This window comes from Thamnophis elegans, chromosome 2 (genome assembly GCF_009769535.1).
Source record: "Thamnophis elegans isolate rThaEle1 chromosome 2, rThaEle1.pri, whole genome shotgun sequence".
Lineage (NCBI taxonomy): Eukaryota > Metazoa > Chordata > Lepidosauria > Squamata > Colubridae > Thamnophis > Thamnophis elegans.
The window spans coordinates 53,138,432-53,161,557 of NC_045542.1; the positions used below are offsets into that span (position 1 = coordinate 53,138,432).

General features: G+C 48.6%; 1 protein-coding gene and 1 long non-coding RNA gene across 3 annotated transcripts in view; both read right to left on the reverse strand.

Moving 5' to 3' along the window:
- Positions 1 to 23,126, reverse strand: part of GGA3 (golgi associated, gamma adaptin ear containing, ARF binding protein 3) — a 54,002-nt gene that overhangs the window by 2,804 nt on the left and 28,072 nt on the right. For both annotated transcript variants that reach the window (XM_032209440.1, XM_032209441.1), the window contains 9 exons: positions 22,912 to 23,049; positions 22,667 to 22,748; positions 20,791 to 20,907; positions 13,679 to 13,957; positions 12,061 to 12,128; positions 9,819 to 10,135; positions 8,862 to 9,082; positions 6,744 to 6,913; positions 272 to 382 (listed from right to left, as the gene is read on the reverse strand). In XM_032209440.1, the coding sequence (XP_032065331.1) occupies positions 272 to 382; positions 6,744 to 6,913; positions 8,862 to 9,082; positions 9,819 to 10,135; positions 12,061 to 12,128; positions 13,679 to 13,957; positions 20,791 to 20,907; positions 22,667 to 22,748; positions 22,912 to 23,049 (1,503 nt within the window). The remainder of the gene's footprint in view (positions 1 to 271; positions 383 to 6,743; positions 6,914 to 8,861; positions 9,083 to 9,818; positions 10,136 to 12,060; positions 12,129 to 13,678; positions 13,958 to 20,790; positions 20,908 to 22,666; positions 22,749 to 22,911; positions 23,050 to 23,126) is intronic.
- On the reverse strand, positions 1,633 to 6,348 carry LOC116503204. The gene is made up of 2 exons (XR_004254673.1): positions 5,433 to 6,348; positions 1,633 to 4,434 (listed from the first exon to the last, which is right to left on the reverse strand). It is a non-coding gene; the product is annotated as an uncharacterized LOC116503204 (long non-coding RNA).

A 23,126-nucleotide genomic window follows, 5' to 3' on the forward strand; every position in this document is an offset into this window, starting at 1 on the left:
CTGTGTTGCAATATTTTCAGAGAGGGCTTATTTTCAGGGAGAGCTTATTTCAGTGCATATGCTCAAAGCCTGATTGGGCTTATTATCCAGGGAGGTCTTATTTTCAGGGAAACAGGATAACCTTGAAAAATATCATAGTCTGTTTGCTGCCCATTACATCAGTCCAGGAAAACAGTGTTTGAGACATACAAAACATGACCCGGTATAAGGGGTCTATATCTTTTAAGAAGATGAGGATGAGGATGAGGATGTGGAACACAAGTCTTCCCACCTTTCTAGGATTTGCAAGCAACATGACCTGGGTAATAGCAGCTGGTGGCTTGATGGGGTTGAATGGAACTAACTCTGTCCCTGAAGGTGGCTGCAACTTTACTTTCATGGACTGTAAGGAAAACACCAAAAACAAAAGTTAAGACAATGGCTGCTTCTGTAAAAATAGTACTATACACCTAGCACATTTGATCGTAAGCGTATTTAGAAAAATGGCAGTTGGTCTTACCTGAACTGTATGTTTCAGAGAAGGTGTGGGAGGAGTAACAGATGGGTATTAACCCAGCCCCTTTGCCCTGGAGTCTGAGGATAATCTTTTGAAGCCACGCCTCTGATCCTCCTCTTGCTCTCCCAGATTAACCGATGGTTGTAGCAGAGCCTTGGAAGGAAAGAACAACAGAACAACGCAAGCACATATCCTTCCTATTGACCCTGACTGACCACTGAGCTAACTTAGGCCCCTGGCGCGGGGCGCCCTAAACAAGGGGAAGTGACTCCTCCCACACCTTCTCTGAAACATACAGTTCAGGTAAGACCAACTGCCAGTTTCCAGAGTGAGGTAACAGATGGGACATCTGGGAGGGGTAACAGATGGGACATACCAAAGCTAGATGTCCTAGGGAGGGATCAATAGGCCTGAGCCCCTCGAGAGTCTAGGATTCCCTGCAAAACTCTCCTACCAAAGGCTGCCTCTATGGAGGTGTAGGCATCTAGACGGTAATGCCTAATGAATGGTGAAGGAGACGCCCAGGCAGCGGCCCGGCAGATTTCCTCTATGGGAGCCTGGGTGGCCCAGGCTGCTGAGGTGGCCGCACTTCTGGTGGAGTGCACTGTAATGCCCTCTAAAACCTGAATTCCCCGTGCCTCGTAGGCCTGTGAAATGGCCGCCCTGATGCACCTGCTGATGGTGGCCAGGGAAACCTTAGCGCCTCTGGTGGAAGGTTGATATGATACGAAGAGGGCTTCTGAATGCCTAAAGGGAGCCGTGCGCTTAAGGTAAATGCGCAAGGCTCTTCTGACGTCCAACCTGTGCCAAGATCTTTCCCTATCCCTGGCGGGCTGCGGACAGAAGTCCGGCAGAACTATCTCTAGAGCACTGTGGAAGGGGGAATTGACCTTGGGCATGAACGCGGGGTCCAATCTGAGAATTACCCGGTTCTCTAGGAATGTGCAGAGGGAGAGAGCGTTGATCTCAGAAACTCTCCTGGCCGAGGTGATGGCGACCAGGAAGAGACTTTAAGGGTCAGAAATTGAAGGGAAATTTCCCTCAAGGGTTCGAACGGTGCCTCCGTCAATGCCTGGAGGACCGTAGGTAGGTCCCAGGAAGGGAATCGATGGACCACTGGGGGTTTCATATTCGCCGCTCCCTTGAGGAAGCGCCTGAGGATCGGATGTTGGGATAAGGGTGGAGCGTCCACCCCCCGCAGAATGGTGGAAATGGCCGAGACCTGTTTCCTAAGAGTGCTGGGGGCGAGGCCTTCTCCAGACCTTCCTATAGGAAGTCCAGGGCCTGAGGTACTGAGGCCGAGGCAGGTTGAATGTCCCTTGTTTTGCACCAGTCAGCAAAAGCCACCCAGGAGGCGTTGTAAATGCGGGTGGCAGATTGCCTCCTGGAAGCCTCGATGGTCCTAATGACCTTGGAGGAAAATTGGGCCTCTCTTAGCTGTTCCCGCTCAATCGCCAGGCAGTCAGATGGAGCCACTCCGGATCCGGATGCTCCAGAGACCCCTGATGTAGAGCCACTAGAATCATCTCTGCCTCTTCTGACACGAGCCTCCTCAGAACCCCGGGAATGAGGGGAAGGGGGGGAAAGGCGTAAAGTAGTTCTGGTGGCCATCTGCAGCGGAGGGCGTCCGTGTCCATGGCTCCTCTGGAGGGGAACCTCGCTACGAAGTTCGGCAGCTGGGCATTCGCTGGAGTTGCGAAGAGATCCACCGTCAGTTGTCCGAACCTTTCGCAGATCCGCTGGAAGATGCTGGGATGGAGCTGCCACTCTCCGTTGTTGATCGTCTCCCTGTTGAGCCAATCTGCTTGCTGGTTCTCCGTCCCGGGGATGTGTTCCGCTCTGATGGACTGGCGATGTCTCTCTGCCCAGTTGCCTAACCGGAGGGCCTCGTCGTGAAGGGCCTTGGAGTGGGTGCCCCCTTGCCTGTTCACGTGGGCTTTGGCTGTCATGTTGTCCGTCAGGACCAGGATGTGATGACCGGTGACCGTGGTCTTGAAGTGTCGTAGGGCCAAGTGGATGGCTCTGAGCTCCAACCAGTTGATGTTGTTGTGCAGATCTGTTGGAGTCCAGCGTCCCTGGGCTATCTGAGCTTCCAAGTGTGCTCCCCAGCCGAACAGGCTCGCGTCCGTCGTGAGTACCTTCCTCGCTGGCTCCTTGAAGAGGGATCCCTTGCTCAGTGCTGGAGTCAGCCACCAACGGAATGAGAGCAGCACCTGGGGCGACACTTGGATCTTGAATCTGGCGTCGCTCGTCCCCGCCTTCTGGTATGGAAGCAGGAACCACTGCAGCTCCCTGGCGTGTAGGCGAGCCCAAGGCACGATCCCTATACAAGAAATGAATTTCCCAAGGAGCCTGGAAAGAAGAACTACAGGGACAGAGCGTAATTTACGAACTTCATGAATCAGCTACACAATACTGTCCTTTCGCTCCTGGGGAAGGAACACCTCCCCAGACACCGAATCTATAATAGATCCGAGGTGTTGGAGCCGGGTAGATGGGACCAGCTGGCTCTTCTCTAGGTTGATAGAGAACCCCAGGGACCTGAGGGTGTCAATGGTGGTCCCCAGATCCTGTCTGGCCGTGGCTGGGGACCTGGCTAGGACTAGGATGTCATCTAGATAGCAAAATAGACTGACTGGTAGGGAACGCAGGTGACCTGCGGCTGCAGCCAACAACTTGGTAAAGGTCCTGGAGGCCGAGGCCAGCCCGAAGGGAAGGGCCCTATATTGGAAGTGATTTTCCTCATGGGAGAACCTAAGGAACCTGTGATGTTCTGGGGCGATTCTGATGTGGAGGTAGGCCTCCGTAAGGTCGATGGAAACCATGAAGTCGCCCTGTCGGATGCCTTCCAAGATGGATTTCAAGGAAGCCATCTTGAATATACGGTCGACTACCCTGGAATTGAGTTGTTTAAGATCCAGGATAGCTCTCCACCCTCCTGAGCTCTTGGGAACCAGAAACAGGTTAGAATAGAATCCGGAAGCTCTCTCCCCCTCTGGGACTTCTTCAATGGCCTTGATATCCAGAAGATGTTTGATGGCCCTAGTCTTAATGGCCCGTTTGGCCAGGTCAGCAGAGGAGGCGAAGGTGCAGAACCTGTTAGGGGATTGCGAGCGGAACTCCAGGTGTAACCCGAGCTTAACCGTCTGGAGGACCCACTCGTCAGAGGTGATGCGTTCCCAGGCATCCGCGAAAAGGGAGAGGCGATCACCAATGGGGTTGGATCACTTGAACCTGCGGAATGGGCGACCGCCTCCTCCTCGAAAGGGCTGCTTGCCCTGCTGCTGGCCCCTGAATCTGTCCCTAAAAAACTGTCTGTCCCCCTGTCTGTGGAACCTGGGGGACTGGTACCTGTAAGTCTGAGCGTCCGAATCAGGCTGGCGGAAGGATGTTCTCCTGGGGTAGGGGGCGTGTCAGTTATCCGACCGTCTGGTCGTGGCTAGGAGAACCTTCTTCTTGTTTTTGTACTCCACCAGAAGCGGGTCCAGCAAGGCACCGAACAGCTTGTCCCTGACATAATCTGCTCCTGCAAGGTGCCATTTGGCTCGGGACTCTGCCTGCCAGTGGCGCAACCACAGTAAGCGCCTGGACGCTACGGAGGAAGATAAGGCTCGGGACACATACTTAACTGCATCCAGGGTGGCGTCCGCAGAGAATTGTGTGGCTGCCAGCACCTTCGAAATGGCTTGCAGCAGCCGCACCTCCGTGGCTGGTGTTCTGTCTCTCAGCTGTTCCAGCCACAACACCGTGGATCTGTTAAAAAAGGAAGCAGAAGCGGCCGCCCTAATGGCCCAGGTTATTGCCTGGAATGTTTTACGTATCACAGTTTCCGTCTTCTTATTCTCTGGCTTAAGGCAGTTTGCAATGTCTCCCGTCACCGCGGATGAGGCTGAGGCTAGAGTGGCGATCGGGTTGTCCACCTCCGGGAGCTGGAGTGCCTGGTCAAAGGAGGGGTTGAGGTTATAGAACCTCCGCTCATTGCCCCCCGGATTGGGGAAGGAGCCTGGTTTGACCCACAGAGATTTTAGGACCTCCATGAACATCTCTGGAGTTGGAATCCCCTCCTTCTTTACCGGGGGTCTATGAAAGGGACCCTTTTTCCTACCCTTACTGGTGCTAGGTGTGGCAGTGGTCGGCCTGGGTTCTGGTGGGGGATCCAGGTCCGCTGTGTCCCTGGCCTTACGGAGTAGGGAACTAAATAAGGAGGGGGGAAACAGGCCCGTGATCTTGGGGGCCTCTGTAGACTGAGCATCCTCATCCTCAGAGAACCCCACGTCTTTCAGCTCCCCTTCTAAATCTGAGGCTTCACTGGCAGTGGAGGGAGAAGGGGACTCTGGCCACAGAGGCTCTGGGAAGAGTCTGATGATCCCTGGGCTGGTCCCGGGATGATCCCTGTTGTGAGGCCTGGGGTTGGTGCTACATCCCAGCGGCTATCACTTGAGCTAAGGCCCTGGCTAAAACTTCCTGAAAACTCTCAGGTAGCTCTGGGAGGGCAGGGCAGAGTTCTGGAGGTTTCAGGTGATCCCTTGCCTCTGGTGAACTTGGTGCCAATCTGGGCCTAGCTGGGCTGGAAACCCTGCGACCAAAGGGATCCCCCCTCGTTTCAGAGGAATGAGCAGGTGAAAGGGGGGTCGAAATGGAGCTATGCCTTCTGCCTGAGCTCCTGGGGGAGCCAGTGCAGGGAGTCTGCGGGGGGAGCGTGACCTAGAAGGCGATGGGCTGATGGTCGCCCTAAATCTCTTAGATGAGGCCCTGGTAGTTTTGCCCCCTTTAGGGCGAGTCTCCTTAGTGGATGCCCTGGGGGTGCCCTTCCTGGTGGGAGACCTCCCTCTGGTGGCCTGGGAAGCTCCCCTGGAGGTCCCTTTGTCTGGATCTGGGTCCCCTAGGGATCTCGGCCCAGCACCCCCGCTCCTCGTCACGTCCGCCTTGCACTTACTCTTTTTCCCGCTCATCTCTCCTCGGTATCTGCCAGCTCAGCTGCTTCTTCTTCCAGCCGCCGATCCACGGCTCGAGCACCGGCCTGCACTGAAAATCAGGCCCCTCTGCGGAACCACCGGCAGAGTGGGGGCCGCTCTAGGCCTCTTCCGGCCTCCTCAGTGCCTCTTGAGCGCTCCCGGCTACCGTAGATGATTGCCGGTCATGCGCTCAGCCACGTGCTCCTTTCAAAATGGCGGCCGTCAGCCTGCGACCCGAGCTTGCCTGAAGCTGGAGAGCGGTGGGGCAATCCCCTGTGGATCCCTGGTCCTCCGGAGCCTGATCAGCCGGCTGCAGTCCGAAGGCCTCTCCACGCACTCCGATCGGTGTGGAGGCTTCCTCCTCTTTTACACGACCGTCCGGCCACTTGGGGAGCGCGCGCGTGCTAGCCGGGCAGCAAGGCCTTCGCTAGTAGCGCTGAGCACGTTGGAGGAGAGATGCAGCGCTGGAAGCTTCTTGGTGAGAGAAAGATTGCTAAAGGAAAAAACTTACACTAAAAAACATCTAGATTTCCAAAGTGCGGGAGAGTCAGGAAACACTCCTTCTGGGCTGGAGTCTGAGGTTAATCTGGGAGAGCGAGAGGAGGATCAGAGGCGTGGCTTCAAAAGACTCCAGGGCAAAGGGGCTGGGTTAATACCCATCTGTTACTCCTCCCACACCTCACTCTGGAAACTGGGAATACTTTCTAAAAGGCGGCCAAACCACTCAGCTGTCTTAGTATTAACTGCTTTCATATAATTAATTTGGGATCCGCTGAAGAAATTATCAGAGACTCCGTGGAAATCAACAGTATCCAAAGATGCCCTAAGAGTGGTGAGATTCAAAATTTTACTACCGGTTCTGGGGGTGTGGCTTGCTGGGCGTGGCATGGTTTGGTGGGCATGGCAGGGGAAGATACTGTAAAATCCCCATTCCCTCCCGATCAGCTGGGACTCGGGAGGCAGAGAATAGATGGGGGGGGGGGGGACAGTCAGAGGTGGTATTTACCGGTTCTCCAAACTTCTCGAAATTTCCGCTACCGGTTCTCCAGAACTGATCAGAAACTGCTGAATGCCACCTCTGGTCCTAATGCAGTAACTGGGAACAAGAAGCCTGCAAAATGGTAGCACAAAGATTCTTGCTTCCCCTTAGGTGGAGTATCTATCTTTGATTTAGCCCTGTGACCCAGAGGGATTCCTTGCTGGGAAGTCTTAGCTTCTGCCTGCACCCATAAAAGAATTCTACATTCTTCCTCCGCTTGGTTCTTGGCCAACTGTTATCTTCTTTCCCCCACCTTTGGCACCGCAGCTTGTAGCACAATATTCTTGATCGGAAGAGGTGCTGTGTTCAGCATCGATACCACCACCACCAACACGTCAGGCCTCCTGGGAGGACACTCCTTGGCAAAGTGCAGCAGAATACGCAAACCATTCTTGTCGTAAGCAGTCACGGGAAGAACACTGCCTGCAAGGCGAAGGAAGTGTTTATGTGATAGAAAAGCAATATAGAATAAACAGCATGGACTTTGACAGGGTGACTGTGTCGCAACAGAAGTTGCAACCTAGCTTTCAAACAGGTTGTTAAAAAAAATAAAGCTGGGCCCTCCATGGGGATCTGAGTTTCCCACTCCCCTACTAGATGTCAATGCTATCACTCATCCTTGAGGAAGGCATATCATTCTGGAAGAGCAGATATGCTAATCACCATAAAGTCTTCATCTCATAAGGATTACCGCAACCCATGCTCTCCTTCCTCTCATGCCTGTCGGTTCTATGAGGGTGACTAGACTAAGAAACCAATGCCATGGAGGTCACGACTATTATTATTATTATTAAACAGTCATAACAGAATCGTGCAATCTCAAAATGCTTCCCACTGTTCCCCTTTATGTCAAGTTTGATGAAAAGAAGGACTAGGGGAGACATGATAGCAGTGTTCCAATATCTCAGGGGTTGCCACAAAGAAGAGGGAGTGAAACTATTCTCCAAGGCACCTGAGGGTAGAACAAGAAGCAATGGGAGGAAACTAATCAAGGAGAGAAGCAACCTAGAACTAAGGAGAAATTTCCTGACAGTTAGAACAATTAATCAGTGGAACAACTTGCCTCCAGAAATTGTAAATTCAATTCAATTCAATTTAAACCTTTATTGTCAGATGCACAAATGCTCCAACACTGGAAGTTTTTAAGAAGAGATTAGATAACCATTTATCTGAAATGCTGTAGGGTTTCCTGCCTAAGGAGGGGGGTGGACTAGAATGCCTCCAAGGTCCCTGCCAATATATTTTTTACATCATGTTAATAATAATAATACCGACTGCCAGCAGTTCGATCCTCACCAGCTCAAGGTTGACTCAGCTTTCCATCCTTCCAAAGTAGGTAAAATGAGGAGCCAATTATTGGCGGCAATATGCTGACTCTGTAAACCGCTTACAGAGGGCTACAAAGCACTATGAAGTGGTGTATAAGTCTAGGTACTATTACTATTGCTATTTTATCTGAGAGTCCAATCCAGCGGCAGTCATCAGCATGAATGTTAGGGGCCTAAACTAAGAATAGGCACCAACAGATCAAAATATGACTCTAGAGAGGCATGCAGTTCAGTGTTGTGGATGGGGTAGGGCATCTCAAGTAACTGCATGTGATTTGAGCCTGTGTCCTTAGTGCCACTATCTTTAAACCATGAAAATAAGGTCCACTAATAGGATGGAGAAAGCTGGAAAAAGTGATGGAGGGATAGCAGAGTCTGCCTAACAGAGAAAGCACTAAGCCTTTTGAATAAAGGCAAGAAATAATTCTTGAGTTGAGTGTTAAGATTCAAGGACTTCGAATGTCATACTTAATGAATCCTTAGTCTCACTACAAGAGAAAAGAGGCTACCTCTTTGGTGACACTCGCCGGTCACTGTCCCCATGTCTCCACCCCACCATCCTCAATAAATAGCTCTCACTGATTACAAATGTAAGGATAAACATTGCAAACAGATTAGGTGGACCACACTTATTTTTCTAAATTTCCCTAAATATTTCCCTAAACAGATAGAAGAACTACCTCAAAAATAGCATCACTTTACTATAAATTTCTTTTGCTTCAATTTATTGCAGCAAAATGCTTTAAAAACAACAACCTGTTAACAGACATTTAGTGTCGAACGGCAATAAAGAGGCAGGGGAGTACATACAGCGTTATTTCCAGCATTTGCTCCCAGGATAAGAAGCTTATGTTTTTGAAAACTAAAAGGATAAACCAGGTTAAAAAAAATAATCCACACCTTCATTACATAGAATGAAGGACACCACATCTACACCGACAAAAGGGGTGTGTTTGTGAAGAACTATGTTTTTTCCCCTGAGAATAAAAATATGCACCCTTTACTTCACCATTAAACAGATACTGGCCAGCAATGACCCATACTTGGCTTAATTGATTCCAGTGGAACATGGATATTGGCCAAGGAGATCTCAGGTCCTTTCAAGGGACTTCCTTGTTGCTGGAACAGGGCTGATTGAAAGATGGGACTTCCTGGATATGGAACTTGAGGGACTCCTGGAACAGTGAGTGGCAATCCTGTGGCAGATGCCAGAAGTGCAGAAGTAGCAGCAGGGACTGTAGAGGCCGTTACGGCTGCTGAAGACCTGAAAGGAGGATTCCAAATAATTACCTAATTTACACACAGGCTAATAGTAACACTGATTTATTTAAAGTATAAGGTCACCAAACGGGACTCAAGGCAGCTTGAATGTAAATTTAAAATATAGACAAGACAGATATTGTCACCCTTTGTTCATGTATTGTTTAATGGGGGGTGGGGGAGAGGACAAATCATTGGAAATGCTTATGGTTAATATCAATTCCTGTCACAGAAAATGGCCCTTTGAAGATAAAACCCTGCTCACGACTGCTGTATTGTATCTTCATCAGTGGTGCTCAATGGAATATATTCTTAGCTGGTGGAGAAGATGGATAGATAATTGACCCCCACACTCTTTGCAGTAGCACAGGCGCTGAACCACAGCCACGGGAAGATTAAAGAGTAATTTATGTGCCAAGCCCAGAGGCTTATTTTAAGGAACCATTTAGTAAAATAGTCCCAAATATTGAAAACTGACATTAAAACAAATGCCCTCATTCCCCATTTTTAATTTAAACGAGAGTAGTAGCACGGGCGCTGAACCACAGCCACGGGAAGATTAAAGAGTAATTTATGTGCCAAGCCCAGAGGCTTATTTTAAGGAACCATTTAATAAAATAGTCCCAAATATTGAAAACTGACATTAAAGCAAATGCCCTCATTCCCCATTTTTAATTTAAACGAGAGAAAGAGCCATTATCAAGCAGAGAGAACAGAGGGGAAAAAACACCAACCCTTACCCTTTGTTTTCCTCTAGAAGATGATTTAATGGGTCTATCTTGTGCAATTCATTCATTCCCATTGCTGAGCCAAAGTAACCTGGAGCTACAGGCATTGTACTTAAAGAGCCAAGTGATGGTCCGGTGGAAAAGATGAATGAGACTGAGGTAGGAGCAGACATACTGGAAACAGGCTGAGGGGCTGTGAAGGTAGAAGGAAGAGGTACTGATGCTCCACATCCGGGCTGTGACACAGATGAAAGAAGCGGGTTCACTGCAGAGTTGCAAGGTACAGAAACTGGCTTTGGATTCAAGAAGTCCAGATCTACTGGCTCATTCTGCAACACAGGAAAGAGATGTACCGCTGCAGTATTTCACCTCTCTTCTGTTATCACACTCTAGAATGGCCTTCATCAGGCCGTGTGTATTCCTCTATACCAGGGGTGTCAAACTCGATTTCATTGAGGCAGGAGTAAAATCCAGCAGGTTCTGACAGGTTCTGGAGAACCAGTAGCGGAAATTTTGAGTAGTTCGGAGAACCGGCAAATGCCACCTCTGGCTAGCCCCAGAGCGAGGAGAGAATAGGGATTTTGCAGTATCCTTCCCCTGCCACGCCCCACAAGCCACGCCCCACAGAACTGGTAGTAAAAAAAAATGCATTTCACCACTGCATTGAGGATTTCATTCAGGGTTGTGTTTGACCATTGGGACCAAGTGGGCATGGCCAGGGTAGCCATGGCCAGCTTGATGTCACTCATGTCAGCGGCGTCTGTGGTGAACCAAGCGCCCTGCCAGCGAAAATGGAGTTCCCAAGCTACTGACAGAGGGTTACAGGAGGCCGCTGCAGGCTCCCAAGCTCCGTTTTCACTGGCAGAGTGCTCAGGCCACCACAGGGGTTCCCGACACAAGTGACATGGGCCAGATCTAAGCACCCCACAGGCCTTGAGTTTGACACCTCTGCTCTATACAAAGGATGAGGGGAAGGAAGCCAAGGGCACAACAGGTTTTTAAAAAGCTCTTCTCTATTTCAAATGGGTTGCCTTGTTATAGAAACAATTATGGAAAATAAATCTGATCTGTATCTCCTATGGAAAATAGGATGCTCTTCATTACTGCATCCTCTAACAATGGAATAAGCCAGAAAAATAAAGGACAATTCTATTTAGGACAGAATCATTCTGGATATTTTCCTAAAAATCTTCTGAAGTATAAACCGAGGAAGTTATGCAGCATTTCAAATTTAATTCAAAAATGTGATTCTGAGCAGAAGAAGGAACAAAGATGGCATCTATCTGTAACTCTTTATGCCAGTGTTTTCAAGCTCCCAGCCTGCAGGCCAGATGCATCACGCTGTGGCCATGCCCCATTTAGCGAAGGGAGGGGGGAAAGTCCCAATACATCATGTGATGCGAGTTTGACACCCCTGCTTTATAGTCACAAACCTCAGGAAAAGGTGTGGTTGCTTTAAAGAACTGCAGATAAATGATGTATTTTATTTATTTACTAGCCGATAACCTGGAATTGCCTGGGTTTTTATTTATAGGGGGGAAATGTCCGGACCAAACGTAATTTCTAACTTTGGATTTTCCCCCTTACCAGAAGGAGCTCCCTTGTGGAGTACTGTGAAGCCATGAAGTACTGTGTACAATAGAAGCCATTTTAAGGCACAACAGGCTGTATCTTAACAGAACACACACCCTGAGGGGTTTTAGGGGTGTCTTACCTGTGTACAATGACTTATCATCTGTGTACGACGTTTGGTTGAAATTGCTCGAGGCATTCCAGAATTATGCCTGAACACACATACAAACACGTTCATATATATTGTATATATACATTTTTGGCTAATAAATAAATGAAGGGAGACTAGTATAGATCTATTTCAAGCTGTTTCAAATCCCAGTAAGGGTATGGCTAGCTGATGAGAGCTAAATAGCTTGAAATAGATCTATACTAATCTCCCTTCATTTATTTATCAGCAAAAAATTCAATACAAAATGGTTTTGGCCTGGAAGGTTCCTAGGGTGGAGCTGAAAGGCAAAAGGGAAGCAGTATGCTCCCTCCCATATTTGGGGCATACCAGGTGCCTTGACAAACATTACACACACACACACACACACACACACGCACAATGTAATGTATTTGCTGCCCATCTCGTATCCAAGAACTCTATATTTACCTGCCTGCCAAATTCAGTACATCTCTTTGGAATCTAAATGGCTGCACAGCCCTAAAACCTAGTAGAGTACAGAAAACAAAATACCTCGAGCAGGTTCCACTGATTGCTTTCCACTGATTCTTTTACTACACTTTGAGCAGAGTCATTGAGGCCTGAGTGGGGAGAAAAAACAGTGTTAGGAATGGGAAGGGATAAAGGCAAGTCACATTTTAGTAGGAAAAAACTCTTAAGTAAGCTGATGAGGCATGCGGTATTTTGCATTTAGGCTGTGGACCCAAGTGCAAATCCAAGTTTAGGTACATTTTATACTGTGGGTCCTTGAACAAACCCTCGTTCTCCAAGACAGTATCCAAGAGTGCTATGTTGTGAGATGAAGGACAGAGGTGGGGGTGGGGAGTTAATTGCAATATCACCCTCTCCCTGACAGATTTCATGCTTACATTCGGCTCAGCGACTCTTTGAAAACCTGTTAAAAAATAGACATTGGGCCAATTCACACAGCCATTTCTTAATTTTTTCTTTTTTCTACTGCTCTTTAACTGCACAACTATTACTGTTTAGACCGCATTTGTTACTCAACAACTAGGAGCAGAAGCAAGTAGGGCAAGTTACAGATGTTCTTCTGAGAGTATGAGTAATTTTAGTGCTCCCAGCTCATTCAAACAAATAAATACTATCACATGCCTTCTCAAAAGACCCCAGTGTAATCTACCCGTCCAGGGGAGGTGTATTCCAGATCCTGTCTGAGAGAGAGCATCATCTCGATCCAGCATTAAATCCTTTTCTGCCATGGTGCCTGTTCTCTGGAACATCACCACCACCCCTCCACAATTAGACCTAGTCCAATCCTAACATTAACCTGACTTTGCTTTCAAGCCCAGGGCTTGGATAAAACAAGTGAGCTTGTTTCATGGCTAATTTGAGTTTTTATTTCTCAGATGCCATTTTTATGATTTTTTAAAAAATTCTGGCTGTTTTGTTTTATATTCAATTTTAATCGGGAGTCGCCCAGAGCGGTGTATATGAGATGGGTACCCTATATACATTTATTAAATAAACACATACATATGCTACCCATGGACGCTACCCAATTACTGTAGATCAGGGGTGTCAAACTCAAGGCCCGTGGGCTGAATCAGGACCATGGGGTGGTTAGACCTGGCCCGTGGGGCTGCCCTGGGAACAGCAAAGGACCAGCATGCAGGGCCTCTGCCGGCAAAAACTGAAATCAGGAGGGCCGCATGTGGCTCTCCTGAACTCCACTTTCACTGGCAGAGCACTGAGGCCACCACAGATGCCCCCAACACGAGTAATGTCGAGCTGGTCATGTCCTCTGGCCATGCCCCCCCCCACCTCCTGAGGTCAAACACAACCCTGATGTGGCCCACAATGCAATCGAGTTTGACATGCCTGCTGTAGATACAGCAGTTGGGAAAAAGAAGACTCATAACGTTTCCATTTAGCTTATGGCATTCCATCTCTCTCTGTCTTTCTTATCTCAATACAGTGGCAGCACTCAAAACAGAGTACTACTTTGCCTATGCTGTCTTCCTTAGCTCTCAGTGATATTCTAGTCCAGAAAACAGGCTTATTTAATGGATTGCGACAAAGACCTTCCTTTTACCAGATTGTGGACAAAGTATCCACAGCAGCATGGCTTCCTAGCTACACATTAAATACCCTCAAACCACATCCAACTGACCTAAACACAGGAGTTCCTCATCAAGCAGAGAGAGGGAATTGGCTGCACTAGTTGACTGAGTAGCAATGGATTCAGCATAGCCGACTGAATGACTCCAGGAGTGACCAGTTGCCTGAGGCGGGGGTGGGAGGATGGGGATCTCTGATAAGGCTGGAGCTGGAGTTAGGGTTGGTGTTGCATTTGACATAAGGAGTGGTGATGGTGGTTGTGGTGGCACATTTGAAACCTCCAATCCCTCCAAATCAATGAGGGTATTGACGTTATCGGCAGAATTGCTTCCTGGAAGGAAAGGAGAGAATTGAAAAAGATGCCAAAGGATACAACAGTTTTCAGCAAATACATCACAATACTGGATAGTTGCTTTTAAGCACAAGGGCATTGCTTTAATACCTGAATGCACGTCTAAGACATCAAGAGTCAACTCTCAAGGCAGATTTCCAGCCTTGTCCATTTCTTCAACAGACAAGAGCTTCCGTGTTCCCTAATTCTAAAGAGCAACAGAAACTGCCATGCCAAGAGTATATTAGATTGCATTATCTTCTGCCATGTTTTGGCCTGAGCTCTTTCTTTTGTATCTCACCTTTCTATTCTTTGTCATTCAGCATTACTGAGAAATGTGCCCTATTATTATGAATTGACCGTTGACTTACCTGAACCATCCTTCTATGTGTGCTGCGAGGGGAATCCAAGCATGGTTAACTTTGTCCATTAGCCTAGAGATTGAGTATGTAAATGTTGACCACGCCTCCTCTGACTGGATGGGTCAGTTTTGTACGAAGTCAGCCGTTGAAAGATGTATGTCAATGTCACTTATGGTCGTATCCAAAACAGGTATTAAGAGTCACGTCCAGAGTAGTCCAGTCAGGAAAATAGCAAGGTTAGTCATTGAGTCAGCGTCAAGGTGTAGCCCTGGCCAGCCGAAACTGCGGGCAGGTTTGGATTCCCCTCGCAGCACACATAGAAGGACCGTTCAGGTAAGTCAACGGTCGTTCTCCTGTGTGCTGCTTGGGGAATCCAAGCATGGGACATGCCAAAGCAATTAAGTTCCAGGGTGGGAGTTAGGCTGGTCAGGATCCTCCGGAGAAGAAAGAACCCTTTGCAGCACTCTCCGCCCAAAGGAGGCCTCTGGCGAGGCATACACATCAATCTTGTAGTGTCGAATAAATGGTGAAGGCGACGACCAAGTAGCAGCCCTGCAAATCTCTTCCACTGAGGCTTGCGTAGCCCAGGCCGCCGTGGTGGCCGCACTCCTGGTAGAATGAGGAGTAATACGCCTGGGAACCGGTCGGGAATGGCTGTCATACGCCAGAGCGATGCACGCCTTTAACCATCGGCCGATGGTGTGGGAAGACACCTTCTGTCCCATGGACGATGGCTGGAATGAAACAAACATTGCCTCCGACCTCCTGAACGATGCCATGCGCTTCACATAGCGTCAAAGAGTTCTGAGAACATCCAAATGATGTCACTGGCGCTCCTGAGGATGGGAAGGGCGTGGGCAAAAGTCCGGGAGGATGAGCTCCTGAGCCCTGTGGAACAACGTGTTGACCTTCGGGAGGAAGGCTGGGTCCAAACAGAGGACAACTCTGTTAGGATGAAATATGCAGAGGTCCGCATGAACCGAGAGCGCCGCCAACTCCGACACCCTCCTGGCTGATGTAATGGCCACCAGGAACACAATTTTAAGCGTCAGTAACCGAATGCTGATGGAGTGAATGGGCTCGAATGGGGCAGATGTGAGCGCCCTGAGGACCAAGGTCAAGTCCCAGATAGGATAACGGTGCACTGTCTGGGGCCTCAGATTAGCCGCACCCTTCAGGAAAGACTTGACCCGTGAGCTGCCCTGGCCACCCCCAATCACCGTGGATAATGCTGCGACCTGCCGGCGAAGCGTGTTGGGCGCTAAGCCCTTGTCAAGTCCTGATTGCAAAAAGTCTAAGACTTGGGGCACTGAAGCCCTGATAGGGTCAGCACCGGTGCGGCGGCACCACCTGCAGAAGGCCTGCCAGGTGGCCTCATATATACGTGTAGTAGATGGTCGTCGGGCTGCCTGGATAGTGTCAATAACTTTACTTGAATAGTGAAGGCCGATCAGAATAGCCCGCTCATGTGCCACACGGCTAACTGCAGTAGCTGGGGGTTCAGGTGAATGAGAGCCCCCTGGTTGAGCTGGATCCGGTCGTCCGGAATCCTCCACGGACGTGAGACCAACAGGTGCTCGAGGTCTGCGTACCAGGGTCGTCTGGACCACATCGGGACAACCAACAGCACTTCCGCCTGTTCCGTCAGGATCTTCTGGATGACCGACGGGAGGATCGGGAGGGGAGGAAAGGCGTAAAGGAGGCCGGCCAGCCACGGACTGCGTAGAGCATCCACCCTCTCCACCCCGGGAGTCTGGTACCTGGTGTAAAATCGCGGTAGTTGCACGTTGTGAGGTTGCGCAAACAGATCCACCTCGGGATGGCCGAACCGGCGAGAGAGTTCCTGGAAGATGTCGGGGTGAAGTTGCCACTCCGCTTGATCCACGGTGGCTCTGCTTAGCCAGTCTGCCTGCGTGTTGGCAACGCCCGAGATGTGCTCCGTCCAAATTGATAACAGTCTGTTCTCCGCCCAGTGATGCAGCTTCTCCGCCTCTAGCATCAGGGCCCTGGAGTGGGTGCCCCCTTGGCGGTTGGCATGGGCCTTGGAGGCTACACTGTTGGTCAAAACCAGCACGTGGTTGTGTGATACAATGTCCCAAAACTCTTGGAGGGCTAGGCGGATGGCGCGTAGGTCCAGCCAATTGATGCTGTTTGCCAGCTCCTGGCTCGACCAGCGTCCTTGAGCGACTCGGCCCAGGGCATGGGCCCCCCACCCAAATAGGCTGGCATCCATTGTAATTTGAAGGGGCACCCTTGGAGGAGTTTGAAGGATGTCCACCCCCGGAGAGACCTGGGAGGTTTGGGTGGGAACCGAACCTTGATCTGGGAATGGCTGGTGTGCACCCTCTGGAAGGGAAGCAGGAACCATTGAAGTGGGCGTGCATGGAACCTGGCTGAGGGAACCACATTGATACAAGAAATCATTTTTCCCAGTAATTTGGACAGTGTTGCCAATGGTAAGTGTCTCTGAGATAGTACCTGATTCGCCAGGTGCTGGATGCTCTGTCGCCTCTCTGGAGACAGGGAGACTTCGCACGTTACTGAATTGACGATGGTCCCCAGGTGGAGCAGCGATGTGGTCGGCTGCAGGTGACTCTTGGGGAGATTGAGGACGAACCCGTGACTGCGCAGCGAGTCCATTGTGGCCTGCAGATCCCGTAGGGCCTGGTTCCGAGATGGAGACAGAACCAAGATGTCGTCCAAATAACAATTCACTCGTATTGGGACCGAGCAAAGTGATGCCGCTACGACTGCCAGGAGTTTGGTAAACGTGCAAGGGGCCGATGACAGGCCGAAGGGTAAGGCCCGGTACTGAAAGTGAACTGGAAGCGTAGAAATCTCCGATGTGCCGGATGGATGGGCACGTGGAGGTATGCTTCCTTGATGTCGACTGATGTCATCATGTCGCCTTGGCGGATGGAGGCCAATATGCTTTTGAGAGATTGCATTTTGAAGTTTTGGTACTTGATGTACCAATTGAGCCTTTTCAAATCTAGGATGGCCCGCCATCCCGAGTTCTTGGGCACAAGGAACAAGATGGAGTAAAATCCTAGCCCCTCTTGACCCATTGGTACCTGCTCTACAGCCCTGATGATGAGAAGGTGTTGTATTTCGGTGTCCATGAGACGCCTTTTTGTCGGGCACCTGGGTACGGGGCACTTGATGAACCGCCTCGGGGGAATGGAGAGAAATTCTAGAGTGAGGCCCAGCCTCACTATGTGAAGGGCCCAGGCGTCGGATGTGATCTCCGCCCACTGATGAGTGAAGGCCAGGAGGCGGCATCCAATGGGTTCCTCCCCTTGTGAGTCACCGTTACCTCCGAAAGGACCTGTTGCCAGCTCCACGAAATGGCCTTCTAGCCTGGGACTGCGCCTGGGTCTGCTGGCGACCCCTATCCCTCGCCCCCGCACGATCCTGGCCGCGGTCCTGCGACTGGGAAAACCCCCTGTTGTAGTGGGGAATGTAGGGAGCAGGAGCGAATCCGGAATCCCCGGCCCAAAAGGGCTGTCGTCTATTATAAGGCTGTTGTCTCCTATTGGTGCGACCACTGGTAGAAGGGAGAACCTTACGCTTATCCCTGGTCTCAATGAGGATGGGATCTAGGACAGATCCAAACAAGGCCCCACCCTTGAAGTGCGTGGACACATGGCACCATTTGGACTTGACGTCAGCCTGCTAATGGCGAAGCCACAGCAAACGCTGGGATGCCACATTAGAGACTCGAGAGGCAAATTTTGCTGCACTAAGAGTGGCATCCGCAGAAAATTCCAAGGCTGCCATCAATTTGGTAATATCTTGGTGAAGGCGCATGTCCTCTGGGGCAAGCCTACCCTGCAACTGTTTAAGCCAGACCAAGGAGGTTCTATTAAAGATGGACGCCGCAGTAGCTGAGCGTAGGGCCCAGGCCGCAGCCTGATGGGTCTTACGAATGACTGTCTTGGCCTTTCGGTCCTCTGCCTTCAAGCCCTCAGAGATCTCTGATGGAATTAACGCTGGAGAAGCGAGGGCAGCAATAGGAGTATCTACGGTGGGGAACTAGAGAATACCTTCCAATTCTGGAGTAGAAGTGTACAATTTCCTATCCCCATTGCTGGGCGGGGTAACCGCAGTCGGTTGATCCCACTGCTTTTGAATCAGATCTAGAAATAGCTTGGGTGAGGGAATAACGTCCTTCAAGGCCACCTGTTCAGCGAAGAGGCATTCAGTTGCATCCAAACCCACTGCTGTGCTATCCTTAGAGGCTGCCTCCTCCATGTGGGTGGTGGTTTTAGCCTTATACAATAAGGACTTAAATAGAGAGTGTCGAAACAATCCAGGGGCAGTAGGCTGATCCAGAGGCAAACCCTCATCATCGGAAAAATCCCTGTCTATAACCTCACCTTCCTCCACTAAGGCTGACTCCTCACTATAGACTGAGGGCAGAGGCGAAGGTGGGTCTGTCTGAGGAATAGATGAATCCCCCTGCACTGCCTGGGGATCAGGACCAGTCTGGGCCACAGTGGCCCTAGGAACCTGGGCTCTACGATGCAGCTCCTCATCCACACCCCTAGAAATAGCTGCAGATATCATCTGGTAAAGATCAGGAGGAAGGCCCAAATCCTGGCCTTCCATCGGCCTGAGGCCTGCAGCAGTAGGAGTGAACGTAGCAGAGGGCCCTGCACGTGGGGGCGAGCGGGCCGAAGCCACACTAGCTTCCGATATGACTGGGGGGGATTGGGGCCCCAATACCCCTTCCGCAGAAAAGGGTGCCCGGGGCAATTGTGTATCAGGAGACCAACCCTGCTCTGTAAGGCGCACTGGTGAAACTCGTTGCGGAATCAGGACCGGGGGTGAGCAGCTAGGTGCCCCAGAGGCTTTAGATGCGGCTTTGTCTTATCCTTGCATTTATGGGATTTATCCCGAACGGCGGATGAGGCCCGAGGCCTATGTCTGGAGGCCCTAGTAGCGGCCCTGCCAGTCCTTGGGCTAGCTTCTCCCTCACCGAGGGAATGGGGCTCACACATGGGCTCTACAGTACCTCTGCAAACGGACTGGTCTGCCATTGCAATTAGGAAGATTTGAAAGGGCTCAACCTCGTTTAATATAGCAAGTGCCACGAATTCGCTCCACTGCACAAGGCGCCACGTGAGACAGTAGCTGTGCTGAGATGACCTCCTCACTAAGCCAGCAAGCCGCAAGTGAGGGAAAGAGGAGGGCCGTCAGAACAGCGCCGATGCCTGGGCACGAATTTACATGCTCCAGCTGTTTCTGGCGCGTGCGCAGAGCCTCGATCCAAAAATGGTGACCGCCACAGAAGGTGCGAAATTCAAACTGCCAAGGCACTGAATGAACGCCAGGGAGTCGTGCAAGCTCGCAAGCACCGTGGTGAGACCGGCTGCAGCTCCGTTTAAAGATAATTGCTGCGGTGGCAAGGAGAACGCCTGGGGATTAACCGCGCCGCACAGGCGGGTCGCTCCCTGTGAGAGACGGCGCACCAGCCCAGGACGCGCGTAAACAGTAAGCGAGGGAAAGGGACCCCAAACTCCACTCTTGGGAGCGCTGCCACTGCGTCCAGGCGCGATGAGCCTGTGGACCTCACAGCCCCCGATCCCAGGCGACAAATCCAAAGCCGAAAGGACAGCACACAGGAGAAATGGCTAGGAATATTCAAATTCAAAACAGCCAGCAAAACACGACAAATGTAACAAAAAAATCTTAAGGCACCTTGAAGGCTAACTGGTTTTAACAGCTGAAGCTTCCTTAGATTAAAATAATGGCAAGAGGAAAACAGAACAAAATCCAATGGTAATAATTTTCACATACATTTTTATATACAACAGCACAACCATAGCTCATAGATTACATAATTTGATATCTAGTTTCCTTATCCATTACTATTTTGCAGGGACCTTTGGATTCCAATAGAAACAAAAGAATTTCCAAAGCTTGCAATCTGCCTATCTCACAATTAAAATTCATTTTATCAATACAACAGAGTGTTGTTCTAAATCAGCAGGAATATGGACCTTGAGTTGTAAACAGAGTGTCTGTAAGCAATAAGCTTAGCAGAGGAGAGAAAAAAACCAGGGAAATGCAAGCTGACAACACTGAAGGTTAAATTGTCTAAAATAATTATAATGATTATCCTTCAGTTAGTCTTAATAGTAACCTATTATGGGAAAAATCTATTACTGTAATTGAGGTCATTACTGAAAGAAGTAACTTACTTCCTAAGCTTGTAGTTCAGGGCTTTTAGGCAGGGATTTCCCTTTGAAGTTCTCAGGTTTAAGACCACGTTACATGGGAAGTAATAATGTTTTAGGAGCCTGAAATATTCTCTTGCCAGCATTTCAGTATGACTGAGTCTGATGTGTATTTATACTACAGATATTTTTAAAAAAACTTCCAAATTGCATACTATTTTAAAATTACATAAAAGAAGCAGAATCATTAAAGGAACAAACTAAGTATCTTCTGAGAAATACGATTCACCTTCTGTTGTAGGCAGCATTGAAAGATCTACTTCACCATTGATGACCTGACCTTCAATAATTTTTTTGTAGGAATTTATTACTCGTGATAAGTTGTCACTAGCCTGAAGAATATCTCCTGTAAGGGGAAAAAAACGTATAGCATAGAAATAGCCCACTGAGCTTTCAAGAATGCTTCTTCTGTCTAGAAACATTATCAACCTATCTTTGGGATAAGTGTCATAGAGCTCCATAGAGCCATAATTCTTCCCGTAATTTAATATTGGATGTATGTGTATTATTACATTGCATTACTGCTATGACCGTTGTTTCTTTACATAGGTTATGGTTGCCTGAAGTGGTTCATGTAACCATAAACAAATAAATAATCAGCCCATCTGATTTATGCCATTGTAACAGTATGCCCTGCTGACTACCTGCATAGTTTAAGCTTTGAATATTCAGAAATGTATTATGAAGAACTGGTATATTAGAAACAACACTGCCAACTGAGTTTCATTTAAAGATTTTTTTCTATTTAATCCTTGTGGTTTAGGCACTTAAGGCACCACCTTCCTGAAACTAAGTATGATGGAATATAATTAACAACTGTAGCATTAGCTCCATCTTCTAATATTCATCTATGGTATATTTAAATATATATATTTTAATATATTAAATATTTAATCAAGCAATGTGCAAGCTCAAAATTTAAGCATCACGTTTAAGTTATTTTAGAATAAACTGCTTCATTTAGAAAATAGGGAAGATGTCACACATACGCATGCACATACAAACATACCATTTGTTTTTTTTTACATACATCTACATTTTATATAGTTAGCTGATGCTGAAACAAATTTTCTATCCACAAAATGAAATTTATATCAGTGATCATTTTTCATCCTAACCACTTAGCATACTATCATGCCGTTCAATGTTTCCAATGTATATTGCTCCCTCTTTTCCTTTCCACCTTATACCAAGGGGAAAATGAGGTTGATAGAAGGCAATTTAAATTGGCTAAAATGGACCGTAAAATGCAGGAGTCCAGTGAACAGTGAATAACAACTGAAACTATCCTTCCTTATCAATGGTAAGTGCTTTGTTCACCGAATTCATGGTCCTGGCTAAGGCTTTTGTAAAAGAACCTACGTAATTTAGTAATAGAAGAAAAGCATCCACCGTTTCACAACTTTTCATTGTATAATTCTCTCATCCCTTCAATGTTGACCAGGTAAGGAAACTAAAGTTATGAAGGCTAATTTTCTGGTTTTTATAAAGTTACAATGGGGTGTCAAACTCACAGCCCTCGGGCCAGATGCATCACACGCTGGCCACGCCCACCCCTTGTTTAGCAAAGGGGGGAAAAGTCAGAGTTCCGACTGATGCCCTAATAAAAGCCCCTGCCTATGGCAACTCAGGAGCAGGAAAGCTTCACAAGTTGACAATCGCAATACGTCACGTGACAATGCGACAATGCCCATTTGACACCCTTGGGTTACAATAACAGATCTTGCAGGTCTGAATGAGCCTCCCCACTTGGTCCTTGGTCCCATGAGAACTAGGAAGGGTCCTGTCTGAGATGCTTACTTAAATTATGCTTCTGCTCCAACTCAGTTTTTTTTTAAACCACTGTTTCAGTTGTGGCTCTTCCTTAAGATTATTCCTTCCACCATTGCAATTTCACTGCATTAGAGGAAGTATAAAGAGAGAGTGCAGCTACAGGTTTCTTGCTTTTTAATATAAGGACCCCTCCAAAATGTTAAATCTCATGTAAAGCTCCAGAGTTGTTTAAAATGAAGGGGGAGTTTTCCAGTGGCCAAAGAGATGTTTTGGCCAGTTACTGGGGGAAAACCCAGTCATTTCTTTCCCTGCAAAGAAACAGTCCCAGTTACCCAAACTGCTGTCATTATCTTCTGTTTCACTGGCAAGCTTAAATAATGTCTGCCTCTTGGTTTCACATCTGTCGTAGAGCTCCTGTGTGCAGAAAGGAGAAGAGAAAAGAGGTGATGAAGCCACACGCACACAAAAAGATATTATCTACCCATGGAGTGAGTAAAATGTGATTGTCTGAGTGACGCTGGCAGCTCTCTCACATGACAAGAACTAACTATTGTATAAGGAAAAGATTCATATCAACCTTCATGAGCTCTTTATCAGCCTCGGAAGAGTCTTCTTTGCTGTAGTGGATCAACATCTCATTCAACAATTTCACGTTGTTGTTCACCTCCTCCAAAGTATGCATGCGCTTTGTTACTTTCTGTATCCGTGCCTCATCCTTCAGTTTTGAAACAAAAGAGCTAAAATTACGTTTATTCTTTAATATTTCACCTTCTAATTCAGGGCAGGCTGATT